The sequence below is a fragment of the Pituophis catenifer genome, unplaced genomic scaffold (genome assembly GCF_029215685.1).
Source record: "Pituophis catenifer annectens isolate HBS135680 unplaced genomic scaffold, rPitCat1.0.hap2 SCAF_2, whole genome shotgun sequence".
Taxonomy (NCBI): domain Eukaryota; kingdom Metazoa; phylum Chordata; class Lepidosauria; order Squamata; family Colubridae; genus Pituophis; species Pituophis catenifer.
This window is the reverse complement of record NW_027256882.1, coordinates 208,040,891-208,057,556: the sequence shown is the minus strand read 5'-3', so window position 1 is coordinate 208,057,556 and position 16,666 is coordinate 208,040,891. Positions and strand designations below refer to the sequence as shown.

At 40.3% G+C, this 16,666-nt stretch overlaps 1 protein-coding gene across 1 annotated transcript in view; it reads right to left on the bottom strand.

The window, feature by feature from the left end:
• The window catches only part of GRIN3A (glutamate ionotropic receptor NMDA type subunit 3A), a 136,643-nt gene extending 127,549 nt beyond the window's left edge, over window positions 1–9,094 (bottom strand). The window contains exon 1 of the mRNA XM_070935489.1: window positions 8,378–9,094. Within this exon, the coding sequence (XP_070791590.1) occupies window positions 8,378–9,094 (717 nt within the window). The remainder of the gene's footprint in view (window positions 1–8,377) is intronic.
• Window positions 9,095–16,666: the final 7,572 nt, after the last annotated feature.

Sequence of the window (16,666 nt, the reverse complement as noted above, 5' to 3'; positions counted from 1 at the left end):
TGCTGATTTTTGACTCTACTAATTAAAATCACAGAGAATGAATCAGTGCTGTTCTACCTTAAAAACATTTGTCCCCTTTTATAATATAGTATAGGGTGCGAGATTAACGCAGAATGTTCTCTCATAGGTGACAATTTTTATGTTCAAGGAATTCTATTTGCACAGATGAGCACTGATTCTGTGTTTATTCCACCTTTCACTTTTTTTCTGAAATGGTGAGTTAGCCAGGAGTCTGCTGATTATAAATTCGTGATTAGTGGCAATAGAGAACATTTTTATTTTAGGCTACAGATTTCCATTACATACTTTGTCACTTAACAGAAATCGTTTCTATATCATAGGAAAATGTGTAGGCTTACTTCTTTCTTATCTCCTTATATCTTACATATTTCTCACTGAGGATTTCGTATCAATGGTCAGGCACATTCTTATTTTATTGATACTTCCTTATGCTTCATATAAGATAAAGGTAAAGGTTCCCCTTGCACATATGTGCTAGTTGTTCCCGACTCTAGGGGGCAATGCTCATCTCCGTTTCAAAGCCAAAGAGCCAGCGCTGTCCGAAGATGTCTTTGTGGTCATGTGGCCTGCATGACTAAATGCCAAAGGCGCATGGAACGCTGTTATCTTCCCACCAAAGTGGTCCCTATTTTTCTACTTGCATTTTTTAAGTGCTTTCGGACTGCTAGGTTGGCAGAAGCTGGGACAAGTAACAAGAGCTCACCCTGTTACGCGGCACTAGGGATTCAAACCACTGAATTGCCAACTTTTCGATTGACAAGCTCAGTGTCTTAGCCACTGAGCCACCGTGTCCCTTTTATGCTTCATATACCATGGAGTAAATGAAATCCAGTTATACATAGACATGTGCAATCTTTACCCATGGCATATCCTATTTCATTGCAAAACGTGTACAAATACTTATTTCAGCCTAGATTTTATGTAGTTTTAATGCAATTTGATCTGGATTCCTTTTCTGTTTTCTGACATAGTAATTATTTTGCTGCTATCACCTTCAGGTCATTTTACTAAGTTCTTGTCAAGAGCTGCCATTCTTAGAGGTACAAAGGAAGCTCAGCACAGAATGTTACCAATTGGCAGATGAGCGAAATAAAATGGCACATTAATAGGCTCGCATTCTGATTCTTGCTTGGATAACATTTCCTGAATTACTACTAATGACTAGATACATCTTACTAAAGGAAACATCTCAATATTTGTCCTTTTCAAATTTTCCATCCAAATTTTCTGAAGATCCTGCTGTGCTGTCTCAAAATCCTATTAAATTATGAAAAAGATATTTTTCTCTCTTATGGCCCTAATGCTTCAGAATAAATTCCAGGAAGAAGTAGGGTAATGCAACTCTCCCTGTTAACTTGTTTATTTATTTAATTGGATTTAGGCAGTGCCAACTCCAAAATAACTCTGGGTGATTCATAAATAAATAAAAAAATAGAATACAATATAAATAAACCAATAAAATCTGAGCAATCAATACATAATATATGCACAGTCTTGTATTCAGCAAGGGTGTCCCATTTACCTTACTCCAGGGTATGTGTGTGGGGATGCACTATACCTTACAAAGCAGGGGTGAAATGCTACCAGTTCGCACTGGTTTGGGCAAACCGGTAATGATAAAAACTACCGGTTCGGGCAAACCAGTAGTTTAAAAAAAGCTACCAGTTTGTCTGAACTGGTATTTCCAATGATCAGCTGTGCCGTATGGTTTATATTCACTAGAAATCAGGAAATCCTGCTGATCGTGCATTGAGAAGAGGCTCCTCCTCTTCATCCTCTTCACTTAAAGGAGCCTCTGCAGGTTCTGAAGATCCTGACTGAATCCTTGCCTCTGTCACCACATCTTCTTCAGCCTCCTCACTGTCCAACTCAAACATCAGCTGCACCGGCTGCTGGCGCAGCACCACACCAGCATCTTCGTCGTTGGAATCAGCAACAATCCGCGCAGGCCGCTGGCGGGCCACATATAAGTAGAACAGCGAGGGGGTGGGGGTGGGAAATCAGCTGTGCTGTGTGATTGAAATGAGCTAGAAAGCAGGAAATAAAGGACAGGATAGGGCGGGGCCAGCTGATCATGGCCAGAGCTACCAGTTCGCCTGAACTGGTTCGAACCTGCTGAATACCACCTCTGGTTGAAAAGTACCTTGAAGCTTCAAGTTAAGAAAGAGTGTTGTTAAGGCCACCAAGAACTGGAGTGAATCCAGAAAGAAGAATCTTGGCCAAAAGAGAAATTGGCCCAAATAGAACAAACTTGCTTATGCTGTAGATTGAAGATGGGCCTTCCTTCTCTGACACTGGCCTTGCTCAGCAATTTGGTTTCTATCCTCAGTTCCCATTATTGCTTAACCTATTTGTGCCAGAAGGTGCATATGTTTTCCCAGTTTCTACTTCTGAATCATTAACAAGCAAGCTGATTATTTTATCTCAGCTGAACCACAGAAATTAGACTTCCGAGGCTAACTTCTTCGGTGTCCAAGGATTCTAATGATACAGTTTTAGCCCCTTGCTCTAGAGGTTAGGGCACAAAATATGCCAACCATCCCATAACCCATTTCCGTAAATAGTCTATAGAGAACTGCCACAGAATCAAGAGACAGAAAAACAAACAGTAACCTCATTAAACTGCTTTGTAGGCAAGCTCGGTGCAAATGAAGCTGTCCTTTATCGATGTCCGTGCTCATTCTTCTACATTAGCGATGTACTACTAGCACACGTAGAATTGCATGCAGAGGCTAATAACTCTCATTATTAAATATGACCAGGCCAATTTTGCAGTTTATAGTAATTCCGAGTAAAATTACTGGCTCTGCGCCTGAGATATAAAGTTGTTTTACAGTCCTGGAAGGATGAGCCCATTTACAAAACCATCAAAGAATGCTCACCAAAGTTGTTGACCATTCTGAACAAAAACAACTATGCTAGGAAATCATGCTTTGGAGCTAAAAAAAAAAAGTTAACAAAGTAGCTTAAAATGAAAGACCAAAGCAATAGGAAAGCTGCACTCTGAAGTTTTAGAATGGTATATGCTATAGCCCAGGGGTCTGCAACCTTAAACACTCAAAGAGCCATTTGGACCAGTTTCCCACAGAAAAGAAAACACTGGGAGCCACAAAAACCTTCCCGTGCCTGACTATTTCTTGAGCAGCCACAAAACTAGCCTATGTAGTTGAATTAAACACTCTTGTTTTCTTCTGAAACTTTTCTTATCTTGGATTTATCCATGGTTGGCCTACCAGGGGTTGAAAAGCTCAATAAATTGTGTGCTAGTGGGTGTCACACATTGGCGGTTGTGACGAATATTTTGAGTGACAGGGAGCCGCAGCAGAGGGGTGAAAGAGACACATGCGGCTCCAGAGCCGCAGGTTGCTGACCCCTGCTATAGTCGAAATGTGGCCCCATTGCCAAGGTCAAAAGTACATACAGGTAGTCCTCGATGTATGACCACAATTAAGGCCAAAATTTGTGTTGCTAAGTGAGATATTTGTTAAGTGAGTTTTGCTCCATTTTATGTCCTTTCTTGCCACAGTGGTTAAGTGAATCACTGCAGTTGTTAAGTTAGTAACATGGTTGATAAGTGAATCTGACTTCCCCCTTGACTTTGCTTGTCAGAAGGTCGCAAAAGGGGATCACATGACCCCGGGACACTGCAACTGTCATAAATATGAGCCAGTGGCCAAGCGGCTGAATTTTGATCACATGACTGTGGGGATGCTGCATAGGTCATAACTGTGAAAAATGGTCATAAATCACATTTTACAATGCTGTCATAACTTTGAAAGGACACTAAACGAAAAGTTGTAAGACGAGGACTACCTGTAGTATAATGGGGATGTAACAATACATTGCAAATATACAAATATACCTATAGATACTTTGAGTGGCATGGTTGCCATTGGGAAGAAGTTCAGCTGGTTGCTAACAGAAAACATGTGTGGGATATTTGTGGTCATTCATTCCCAACACCATTTTTCGCAATCTATGTTGATGGAGCTACTTGCAGTCCAACCATCTTTGGAAGACTACTAACTTCCTCCTCATCTGACTAAAAGGAGGAAGAAAGACTGATTGACCAGCTTATGGAAAGAAGGGGCCTTTCTCTTGATATCCCAGAACTAGCCAGGGACATGTATCCCAGCACCAATTCTTGAACATAACCCACAACTCCTAGTCTATAAGAATGGAACCATTATTGAGTTTTTAAGCCTGGACTAAGCTTGTATAGAATCCTCTGTTATTTATGCATGAACAGCTTTGGGCAAAAGGCCGTCAAATGTTGGGTAGAATGTTGGCTATAACTTTTCCTAGTCTTTAAAAAGAAAGGTGTATGCAGTATGTGCCCAAACTTTCTTACTTGGACTTTAGGTTCTCAGATTGTTGCTTGAGTATTCCTACACAAGTATGTTCTTCTAATTGTATGCTACTGCCTGTATTTCAGAGGCATGGACTTGATGTTGGCTTCCTTGATGCTTTTCCACCATTTTGAGCACCTCTTGTAGCCCTACTCTTATCTTGTGAGCTATGTTCCTTGATTAGAACTCCATAGTATAAAGAGCCGCTCTTGTAGGAGAAAATACGCTAGCACAACAGCCAAGAACAGAGCTAATGCAGATTGCTATGGCTATGGTTGGGTTGAAACATGAGCACCTCATAGAAACTAAAAGATGACATAGCTGGATACTTACATGACAGGCTAATTTCTAGTAGTAATTACCCTGGAGATCAGAGTGGTGTAATAGCAAAGGTGCTAGGGCCAAGGAGACCCAGGCTATAAATTTACCGTAGCAATAATACATGAATGAAATTAAATAAATTCAGCTTGTCTATGGAATAAATAACATTGAGTTGACAGAATCCAAAGCTACCTGGTTTAACAGTGCTTTTCATGTAAACTCCCTGTCCATCAAAAAACCATTCTGCATTTAGTGAACTTCCCCATCACAGCAAGCAACATCTGTGACATTTGTGTGAGGAGCGTTAAGAGTCTTTCCAATGCAATTTAAAGTGTAATATTCCTAAAACCTATGTTTTTGATGTACATTAAAAGTGTCACTTTTTAGTAAAAAGGAGATAATTTCTTAAACATTACTTTGCAAAAATGCTAAAATCCATAGAGTTGTCAAACTGAAGATTACATTTAGAAGAAAGTTCCTACTTTCACTGCCCTCTGACATGTTGACTAAAGGAATAAATAGGTTCTGCATTTTAGAAGAGCTGGCTATCATTTTAAGACACAGAAGTATAATTTGAACTTAAAAAATAAAACTAACTTTTACAATTGCATCCTATCTCCCCCCACTCCAGAAAACTCCAGGTTAGACATAAGGGATCTCCCTTTATTTTATCTTTGATAAATGACTCTTTGAGGGTAGAGGAAAAGATAATGCCTGGCCCCAAATAACCCAGTTTGATGATTAAGTTAAATCATTAAGCTTGAATCTGGGATTTTCGGCTCTGAATTCATGACTTTAACCATCATGTCACATGCTTTGGAGCACTAGGTTAACACTTAGAACCTACATTTTTAGACTTAAATGTAAACTTCAGTGTTTACTCTTAAGTACCCAATGTAATTTAGTGAATTCAGAAGCACTGTGTCTGCAAAGAAACTAGAGAAGTGAGTAGAGGAGAAGCTAAATATGAATCAGTGATGATGTGCAGAATACGAAATAAATAAATAAATGTGTTGATGCAATTTTCATTTCCAATCTAGAAATACTGTGCATTCTTTAGATTAGGAGAAAGAGTGCTCCAATTTTGTTCTGCTTTAATCTGGTCACACTAGAATTTTTTGTCCAATTTTAGGCAATACACTTGAAAAAGGTTATTGACATACTGAAATATGTTTGAAGAAAGGCAATAAAAAAATGTAAAGACCAAATCCTATGAAAGTAGAGGAAGAACCTGGATGCAGAGGAGGAGGAAGAGACCATTTTTAAAATTAAGGACAATCACATATTCTAATGTTTCTGAGTGTAGGACTTGAATTAAAGGATTAAAATTACATACACACATTCTTCAATGAATGAAAGTAGAGACTGTAATGGAACATATTGCCTTAGAAGATGTTGGTTTTTCTTGCTCTCTATAAAACGTTTAAAATTTAGAGATGTGTAATTCTGTGATATCATAATTATACATGTTTTACAGTTTTACAGCAACCTTACAATCTCTGTATTGCATAGGACTTGATTGTCAATATATTTATGATGTTATTCTTGATACATTCTCATATTCCCTCTCTCCATGCATATGTACATTACAATTTATTATATCATCCAAATCTTATTTATCTTTATAAATGGAAGGAAATCCCACTGAGTTAAATAAGGATTGTTCCAAAGTAAATAGTCAGGCTTGTAATCTTAATCTTCCCAATTCTTCAGTTCTTCGCACTGGAGAAGAAAGGAAAGTCTTTTCAAACTTTGAACTGACTTTTTAGTTGTAAGAAAATGATGCAAATTGGGCTTAAGGAAGAGAGAAACTAAAGTTTTCACAGGTTATAATAAGCTGCTAATTTGTATAATATTGCCTTTTCTCAAAACCTAGTGGTCAAATCACTAATCTCTGGAGATTGATCCTAGACTCTAAATATAAAGTGAAGGCACAGGAAATGTTTCTTTTTAAACAGATATTTGAAGTTGCTCAGTTAAGACTTGTGCAGTGACTTGAATATGCAGAAGTAATGTTGAGAATGTGAATTCTTGCTTCTATTATTAACAGTGATTAATAGCTAAGCATCTCAAATATAATGTTTTAGTTTTGTTGTACACTGCCCAGAGTCACTTGCCTGAGAGATGAGTGGCTATATAAATTAGATAGATAGATAGATAGATAGATAGATAGATAGATAGATAGATAGATAATCATTTTATGTGGTGTATACACAAACCAAGGAATGAATCCCCCCCTCTCTTCCCCCTCTCTCTCCCTCCCTCTCTGTCTCTCTCTCTCTGCTGGAATATAGTGTCTTTCCTGTATCAGTACATTAAATGATCTTGGAGACATGGAACCAGGAAAACAAAGCCAGTTTGAGATGTTTAATCTATTTTGCAATCATCCACGATATTTGCACAACAAAAGAAAAGTATGTTTAATTTATTTGAATTGGATGGCTCTCCATCTGAATTCTCCGAGAACAAGCAAAATCTCCGAATTCAGAGTTAATTAGGGTTGAACACACACACACACACACACACACACACACACACACACACAGAGAGAGAGAGAGAGAGAGAGAGAGAGAGAGAGAGAGAGAGAGATATGCAAACGTGCACATACACCCATCCCTATTTCTGTTATGCGGTGGAAACAGTCTGAGCACAAATGCCATTTTAGATCTCCAGCAACTTTACCTGGTGGAGCCAAGACTACCTTTTTAACTTGGAGAGACGGGGGAAAAAAACCCAGTCCAAGTAAACATTCAGTAACGCAAGCAATACAGCACGAGCAGCGTTAACCGAAAGGGTGGTTTGTGGGAATCAGGTGGCCATAGTACATGTATAGACCAGTCTAGCTGGTTGGACACGTGTATGGAACTTAGCACCGAACTATGAAAAGCGGGTTCAGCTGGATACTCTCTGAAGGGCCCTATTCGTTCTTTCTTTGTTCAGAACATAGACTGTATTTGCAAAGGCAGAGACATCTCCTTGTGCTACATTCCTGAGGGCTGAGGTAATCTCTGATAACGGGGAGACGGGGAGATGGGCCTCTCTGCTAGCAGAAGGCAGAAGCTGGGAGAATTGAGTTTCGTTTTTCCTTAACTTTTGCTTTCCTAGAATTCACGTGATTTACTGTAAATTGTAGAATGTGAAACCTATATGGATGCTTTCCTTTTTTCATGTATGTAATATGAGACGTGTAGCCATAATAACGCCTTCTGATGACGCTGTATTTTGATAACTAATAAAAGAGATGGCAGGCTTTTGTTCTCTGCTCTCTCATCCCGAGAAACACCTGTCCTTGCGCTTTCTCTAATCTGGACTACTCATGAGGAGCCCGCCAGGATGATCGCAACAGTGGTTGGTGGGATCGATGAGAGAATGTTGGACCCATTTCTGTCCCGCTGCAGCACCAGAATTGGCTGCCTGGGGAGCGTTACGCTGTCCATGGTTCTGAATTCCTAAATCAGCTTTGTAAAGTAAAGGCAACTCGCCCGAACTCTTACATAGGAACCGCCCCCCTCCCGGCATCTCTGCTGAAGATCTTAAATATTGATCGCGGTTCCGGGAGCGTGGGTCCTCTCCCTGCCGCCACTTCTCCGCGCACATTCACAGAGGCAAGACCCCAGGTCTCTCTCTCTCTCTCTCTCTCTCTCTTTTTTTTTCTCTTCCCGTCCTGATCTCCCGCCGTCCCTTACCTGACTCTTTCGAGGAAACTCATTGAGTACGATGCTGATCACTGGAATGTGTAAAGCGGTGGCCACGAAGTCCATCTGTAAGATCTCGCTTCTGCTCTGCGGAAAGGCAAGAATGGCCGAGACCCCTTGTACCACCACAGTGTGGCAGATGCTCTGCAAGAAGGAGACCGGGTCGTTGCTCCAGGAGGAGGCGCTGGGCGAAGAAAAGGGGAAAAGAGGTAGATCGCCCAGGCCCGCCTCGATAGCCATCACCACTTCCAGGGAAAGGTTGTAAGGCAGAAGCCCCTTGACGCGGTTGAGGTTCTCCACCGCCAACAGGAGCGCCTCCCTCGGTATTAGAGGCAGTTGTGGCGCCTGGTCCGGACTCTCTTTGTCGATCAGGTTCTCAGTGCCCAGGTGCGCTCTTCTTCTCACACTGGTCCCCGTTCTCCATCTCTCTGGAGTCCCGGGGTCCTGCCACCCAGATTCTTCCCCGGCAGAGTGGCTTCGAAGCGGGATGTCATTGTGAGCTCTCCAGCCTCCTGCCCCGCCTTGGGAGGTAGCCCAAGGCTGCAGGTGCGCCGCCCCGATCCTTACCGTGTGCCCGATCCGTTTGAGGATCCGGCAAGGCTGCGGGTGGCAAGAAGATAGGGGCACCCCGGCCAACACGAGGGCGCAGGGCGGCGGGAACAGCAGACAGACTCTGCTCAGGAGCCACCAAACACTCAGTCTCCACATCACTGGAGAGCCAAATGCCCGGCACGTTAGGAGAAACCCCCTTCTCCCTCTCTGCCTTCCCACCTCAGCCACCTCCCCCTCCACTGATGCTAGGCGCTCCTCTCCCAGCCGCTCTCCCACCGTCAGCCATACAAGTTGCGGGGCTCTTCAGGCGCCTCGGAGGCTCCCAAAACCTACACAACCGATTTCCTCTCCCTGCTTCAGAAAGATCCTCCAGACTTCTGCCGGTGGCCGCCTAACCAGACTAGGCTCTAAGGATTAAGATCCATGCTATTCTACCCCTGGAGGATCGTCGCAACCCTTCGGGGCAATCTGCTGGATCTCCATGGCTCGAATCCACCAGAAGAACCGACCCGGAGAGCCAGATTTCCAGACGCCTCTGAGGACAGCAAGAGGCAGGATCCCACCCTCCAGAGATGCCTCATCTCCCTTGGGCCACTTCCCCTTTCTTCTCGCCGCTTCTTTCCCCCACTTCTTCCTTCGCCTCTTTTCCAGTCCTCTTGCCTTCCCCTTTGCAGTTTGTTTCGAAAGCTCTTGTTCAAAGGGAAGCCAAAGTTGCCAAGCAGGCGGGTAAGCAAGTAGCAGCAACGGGTTCTTCCTCGTCCGATGGAGCTCCAGTCGGTCGCTTGGCTAGCTAAACACCCACTGCCTTGCCTGCCAAGGCGGCTTTGGAAAGGCGAACAGGTAGCGCTCTGAACGGGACAAACGCCCCGCGAGGAACGCTGGGAGTTGTAGTCAATCCTAGCCGGACTGTTGGAAGCCTCCCTAGCGCTGGGGCTTTCTCCAAACGCTTTGCTGTAATTCGTATTTAGTGTGTTAGCGGAGCCATGTTTTAGGAGTCTTTTCTCTTCTTTCCCTATTGGGAACTGTTCAGTATCTGAAGAGGAAAAAGGACGCAGTGAAAGAAATTCTACTCTCAAATCCCCGCCCCTTTATTTTTTTTCTAAGGGTAGAGCAAAAATACATCTCCAAACATTTTATTTATTACTCCAAACATATATCCTCCAGCAAAGGATGTCCCTTTCCCTCTGATTCATTTACTTTTCATAGCTGCATGATGAGAAGGAGACATTCAAGAAGACCAGTCAAAGTGATCCCCTGTCCTTTTGCTTTTTGGGCAACTAACCAAGGCATGGGGGAAGGGATGGATGGGGATGGTGGCAGAAGTGGACAGGGCCAATTCCAACAACTGGGAAGAGAACGTGAGACTTTATGGAGCACTTGTGGTCCATCACCCCAGGAGGTGTCTATCTCATTCAGGCTCTCATTCAAGATCCATAAAAGATAGCGTAATAAGAACCTGCACAGTATTTGACATTCTCCCATCAACTGTAGTATCCAGTATTTTCTGTTCAGAAAACTGTGATGCTGAAGCTAGGGCACTGTTCATACTATCCATCTGAGGCTTTGTAAGTCTGATTGAGCTACCCCTCTGAAACTGTGGAATTGGGATCGTAGAAACACCCAGGAGCATAGAAGAGTTCAGAGGCAGATGCATAAATAAATGTCTTAAACGTATTTATTCATATAATAAATCATATTAACTATGTACAACAGAGATCAAGTCTCATGAGGAACAAACATGAAGAGAGAGATGGAGAGAGAGCAAGGTGGAAAAGGTTGGAGGGGGGTTTATACTCAGGGTAAGCCCCTCCTTTCCACATAGGGGTGGAGACACTCTCTGCCTCCACTGGCGTCTATATGACACATGTGCCAATGGCTTGCAAATACTTGACAGAAACAATGGAGTCCACTGAAACTAGTCAAACAAAAGGGAAGTCTCCATTGACGTGAAACTGATAGGTTATTATGGCAGAACTAAGGACATCACAGACATGAAACCATCTAGCCAATTTGTTATTCCTTTCTTCTTGGGACACTAAGCAACAGTATTCTGTACTGCAGGAAGGTGTTCATGCTCAGCTCCTTTAAGTTAAAAACAGCAACAACAAACAGAAGGAACCTGAACAAGTAGACAAAAATATTTCACAGACATAATGTTGGCTAGGAAAATTTGGGAGTGAATCATGCATCTGTAGCAAAGAGTTTGGAAAACAATCAACATTGTTCCCTGTTCCATAAATTGATTGTTTGCATAGAAACGAAAACTAATGTCAAGCTCCCATTGGTTTATGTTCTCTACTTTTTAAATGCTTCTCTATGTTGTGAGATGAAAAGAAAGTCCATAAAATGAAGAAATTAAAGTTTTGGACAAAGACTAAGGAAGCTCATGTTCACATTCCAACTAAACTATGTACCACAGTTCATTGATTATCTTGCCACCACTCCTCTTAGCCTATCCTACTTGCATAGTCTTTTCATAGGAAAAAAAAAATGAAAGGATAGCCAACTTGCTGCTGGAGTTAAGGTAAATATAAACAGATCCAATACACGGAACTGTCTCTTCTTAGCTCCAGGCATCTTGAATAACTATTTTCTTAATTGGTGATAATTTAATTTTTTACAAATGGGTGTGCATGTGTTTTTACTGGATTTAAGCATTGGCTATCCCAGACCTGAAATTTGAAATTTAACCATGATTTTGTTCAATTCTAGGCATAGATCTGGATCTGGTCTTTTAGCCTGAGGTATCAGCTTTTGTTTAATCTGTTGGTTTTCTTTTGCTTCAACTATAACAAAAGAAGGCACAAAAAGAACTACCATCATCTTGGTTTCTTTTTGCTGTATTAGATGGACTTCTGCTGCCTTGCTGATGGGTGGACACTTCTCATTTGCTTTACAAATGCAAATAAAGATTATTTGTGGGTTTTAAAACAGCTATGTGTTGCAGGGTAATATCAGCTCCATAGATGCAGAAGGAATTGAAAAGAAACCAAGGAATGAGCATACATTTTCATGTTAGACATGCTTCTATAGATAGAGGGACCTGATGTAATACTTTAGACATTTAGCCATAGTTATATATTAGATTAACATATGCCTTTTCTAAGATGGGCCCACTTTGGAATTCCGGCTGCTTTTCACTCATAATTGAAGCATCTATTAAAAAACACTTCTACAGAGAGCTATGGAGATAACAGACAGAGTATCATGGAGAAATACCCACTAGGATTAAAACATGAATAATTTAGCATACAGGATATACTTTTTAAAATTTTATGCAAATAAGCCTGTTCCATCAGCTTAGAGAACAGCAGAAGAGAAAGAGGGCTCTTTCATTACTCGTCCTGGAAGATCCGCAGCTGTTAATTCTCCCAGTATTCACATTTCTAAGAGAGAAACAAGACTATTCCATCCCTTTGGTTAAGATTCAGCTGTTGGTAATCTTATTTCAGCTGCCATCTAGTGGTGGCCATTTCCAGCAAGGTGCAGAACATAAGGACAATGGAGACAGGTGAAGCTCTTCCATGTTAATTATCCCTTGCTGTCTTATTACCCATCTTGCTGTCTTGTCTTTTCTCATCCCAGTTGGCTCCAAAGCTCTCCCCCCATCTTATCCAGCCCCCTTTCCTTATGCGTTATGCTTTTATTTTAAAGTTACAAGAGAAAAAGTGTAGAGACTTTGAAATTATTTATTGATAGTTAGCACCTGGACCACATATTGATCAAAACATCAGTTATCTGTTTGCAGTCTTCTTATTCTGGAATCAGGAAGAAAAGTGAATGAATTTTCTCTGGTGATGCTAGTCTTTAAGGGGAGAAACTGCAAATAGTTGTAAAATTATAGTGGCCCTATGCAATAAATTGATTTATCTTAATTGTTCTAATATTTATAATCCACTTGTTATAAAGCTACAAGAATGTCTTACAGTACAATTAAACAATATTGATAGATTATATGTCATCAAGTTGGTTTTGATTCTTAACAATCCCATAGATTCCCCCCCACCTCCGCCAGCATATCTGGTCTTTTAGATCTGCTGTAATCTGGTCTGTTTACCTTGTTGCTGGTTGTCCTCTATTACTCTTTCCTTCCACTTTTCCTACTATTAGAGTCCTCTCCAGAGAGCTGGTTTTTCACATAATGTGTCTGAAGTAGGATAATTTTGAGCTTGGTCATTTGTGCCTCTGGTGAGAATTTTGGGGCGATTGGTTTATGATCTATTTGTTCATTTTCTTGGCTGTCCATGATATTCTTAAGAATCTTCTCTAATAAGGTATAGGTAAAGGTTCCCCTCGCACATATGTGCTAGTCATTCCTGACTCTAGGGGGCAGTGCTCATCTCCATTTCAAAGCCGAAGAGCCAGCGCTGTCCGAAGATGTCTCTGTGGTCATGTGGCTGACATGACTAAATGCCAAAGGCGCACGGAACACTGTTACTTTCCCACCAAAGGTGGTCCCTATTTTTCTACTTGCATTTTCTATGTGTTTTCGAACTGCTAGGTTGGCAGAAGTTGGGACAAGTAATGGGAGCTCACCCCGTTAGGCGGCACTAGGGATTCGAACCGCTGAACTGCCAACTTTTCGATTGACAAGCTCAGCATCTTAGCCACTGAACCACCGTGTCCCTTTCTTCTCTAATACCAGGGTTCAAAAGCATCAACACTCTTGCTATTCTTCTTTTTCATGGTCCAACTATCTCTCCCATTGAGTGTTGCAGGAAATATCATTGCTGGCGTGATTATGATCTCATTAAACAATAGGTTTAATGATTAAAAAGCAATAGGTTTGTGCACAGCATTGAGACAGGAGCTAGTAGCTGGGAAATAATTGTAGAAGAATTGGTATTGCCTTCATGTCCAAGTTACCGATTCTTCTTTAGACACTAAAGATTCTTCTTTAGACCCTAACATCTGGACAAGTAAAAAAAAATAATCACAGAGATGAAATTTAATATAGTAATTATTTAACTGTGAGAACAACACAGATCTTTTTGTGTTCCCTTCAGTAACTCAAACAATTGTGTGCAAAAGCAAGAAAGGGGACTAGCCTCGCTTTGTAGGCTATTCAAGAGAGGGGGAAACCCTCTCTTGAATAGCCTACAAAATGTGTTCTGCAGAGTCCTTGGGCTCCACAGGAACTTGAAGGGGTTCTATGAAAGACCAAGAGAGAAAAGCCATGGTGAAATGCAACCAGTTGTCTATCTCAGCATCTTTGTCTCTCAGTCAGGGGCTTTGTGGATTTTTTTAAAAAAAGTTTCTGCAGTCCAACATAGTTGAAAAATTTTGTACTGAAGCAAACCTTGATTAGAAAGAATTCAGTCAGAGATTTAGAGGCAAATGCTGACATTCTATTGTCAAAGGGTAATAGAGAGATGGTAACTAGCTAGGAAAACAAAACCCTTCCCTTGAAGTAATCAGTAGCAGGTTTGATAATAATTGTGTTTACTTTCTAAATTTTGCAAGATAGCTGATGATAGATAGCTGATTCCATTTTTTTAAAAAATATGTAGAAATATTTTTTTAAAAATAGTTTTAATAATTTTTTAAAAATCTCAGCATAGTTTCAGTAGGACAGAGCAGGGCAGAGCTTTTATTCTTTGAAGAGTAAAAGTTTCCGTTTCAGCACTTCCCAGATTATGTATGTACTCAAATGATGTTGCTCTGATCCCCTAATTCCTAATTCAAATCCTCACAAATGAAAATGTTCTGGTCTAAAAAAGATGAAATGGAAGAAAGGCAACCCCGAACATGTGTAAATGTATTAGGATAAAGAATGAATTATTAAAAAGTAAAAAAGAATAAATATGAGTAAAAATAGAGAAATTAGAATTTGAGGGCAAATGAGGATGTTCATATAAATAAACATATAAATATGATATGATTTAAAAACATGGAAAAAGATGATTTTGGCAGAAATTGTAACTAAGCAAAATGTATTTGGATATGATAAGTTGTATAAGATATGATACGGCCAATACTTCATAAAATATGTGGGTGAATGGGGGGGGGGAGAAAAAAATCAATAAAACTTGATTCAAAAAAAAAGAAAGAAAGAAAATGTTCTGGGCTCAGTACTGACTATTGATCATTCTGGTGGCAGGGAGTTCTGCAAGATAGTTTTTTTAAATCTGGGATGGAATTTTTTGGCGAGCTTATTTAGAAGAGAAAGTTCCTGAAATATTGATGTGAAGCCAATCATATTGCATGTAATCATGTTATCAGCAAAGCTGATAGAGGAGAAGTGATTAACTGATCCACCAGGAATGTCCATAAAGACACCCACATAGAGAGCATTAAAATTATTAACTTCAATATGACCACATGAACGACCAGGCCAGATCTGATTTCTTTTAAAAAGGAATGGAGAACATTTTGGCTATTATTACAACCTGAGTATTCTTAAGAAGGTAAAGTTCTAGGAGCATTCCTCTTTCTTTAAAAAAAAAATTTATTAAAAATTTTACATAATTAAAAAATAAACATGACCTAACACAAAGTAAGAAAAGTAAAATGAGGAAAGGTTAAAAAAAAAAAGTCTGAAAAGTAATACGGATAGAAATAAAATAAATACCAATAACTTCCGATCTTTACAGCAGTTGCTAGCAAACCTATGGTCTCCCAAGCCTCCTTAAAATTACATATGATTCCCTTGTTCTCATATTCAGTCTTTTTAAATCAGCAAATCCATAAATCAAGAGTTCATTTTTTTCCATTTCCAGCAAAAAATCCATAAGAGGTTTCCAGTCTGTTATGAAAGTACTTACAGTATTCCTGACCAAACAGTTCAATTTTGCTATTCCTACAAATTCCATCATTTTCACAATCCACTTCTCAAGTGTGAATATTTTTTATATCTTTCCTTCCCTTTGCATATAAGAAATTCTAGGAGTATTCCTGATAATGTGATGCTGTTATGATTACTAGGTCCTTTCAGAAGTCCGATTTGTCCATATCTTGAACTGGGCAACCATGTGTTTTAGAGCAAGCCAAGAGTTTGATTTTTACATTAATTGCAAACCAGTGCAGTCTGCCTGATTTGCATATACCAAGATATGCAAAACAGTAACTTTTTTTTCTCTTGATAAAAAGCTGTTCATTAAGTAGCATAGAGGAACCACAGTTTATTACCCCCAATAAAACATTCAAGTCATTATTTTCATCATCTTCAAATTGCACCCCTGGGCATCCATTGGGATTCTCTTTACAAAGTTCTATTCTAATTAGCATATTTTAAAGTAGGAGAAAAAAAGGGTGGCTTAATAAGAGAAGAGGGGAAAAAAGAGAAATACAATGTATTATTAGACAAAACATGGTAGAATGGGGTACTTTAAGAGCTCTGCTGCTACATGTCTAGAAGTACTATATACAGGTAGTCCTCTATTTATAACAGTTCATTAAGTGATGGCTCAAAGTTACAATGGCACTGAAAAAAGTGACTTATGATTGTTTTCACACAACCATTGCCGCATCCCCATGGCCACATGGTAAAATTCAGACCCTTGATAATTGATTCATATTTGTGACGGTTGCAGTGTCCCAGAGTCAGGTGATTATGTTTTGTAACCTTCTGACAAGCAAAGTCAATGGGGAAGCCAGATTCACTTAACAACCATGTTGCTAACTCAACAACTGCCGTGATTCACTTAACAACTATGGCAAGAAAGGTTGTAAAATGGGGCAAAACTCACTTAACGAATGTCTCCTTTAGCGACAGAAATGTTGGGCTCA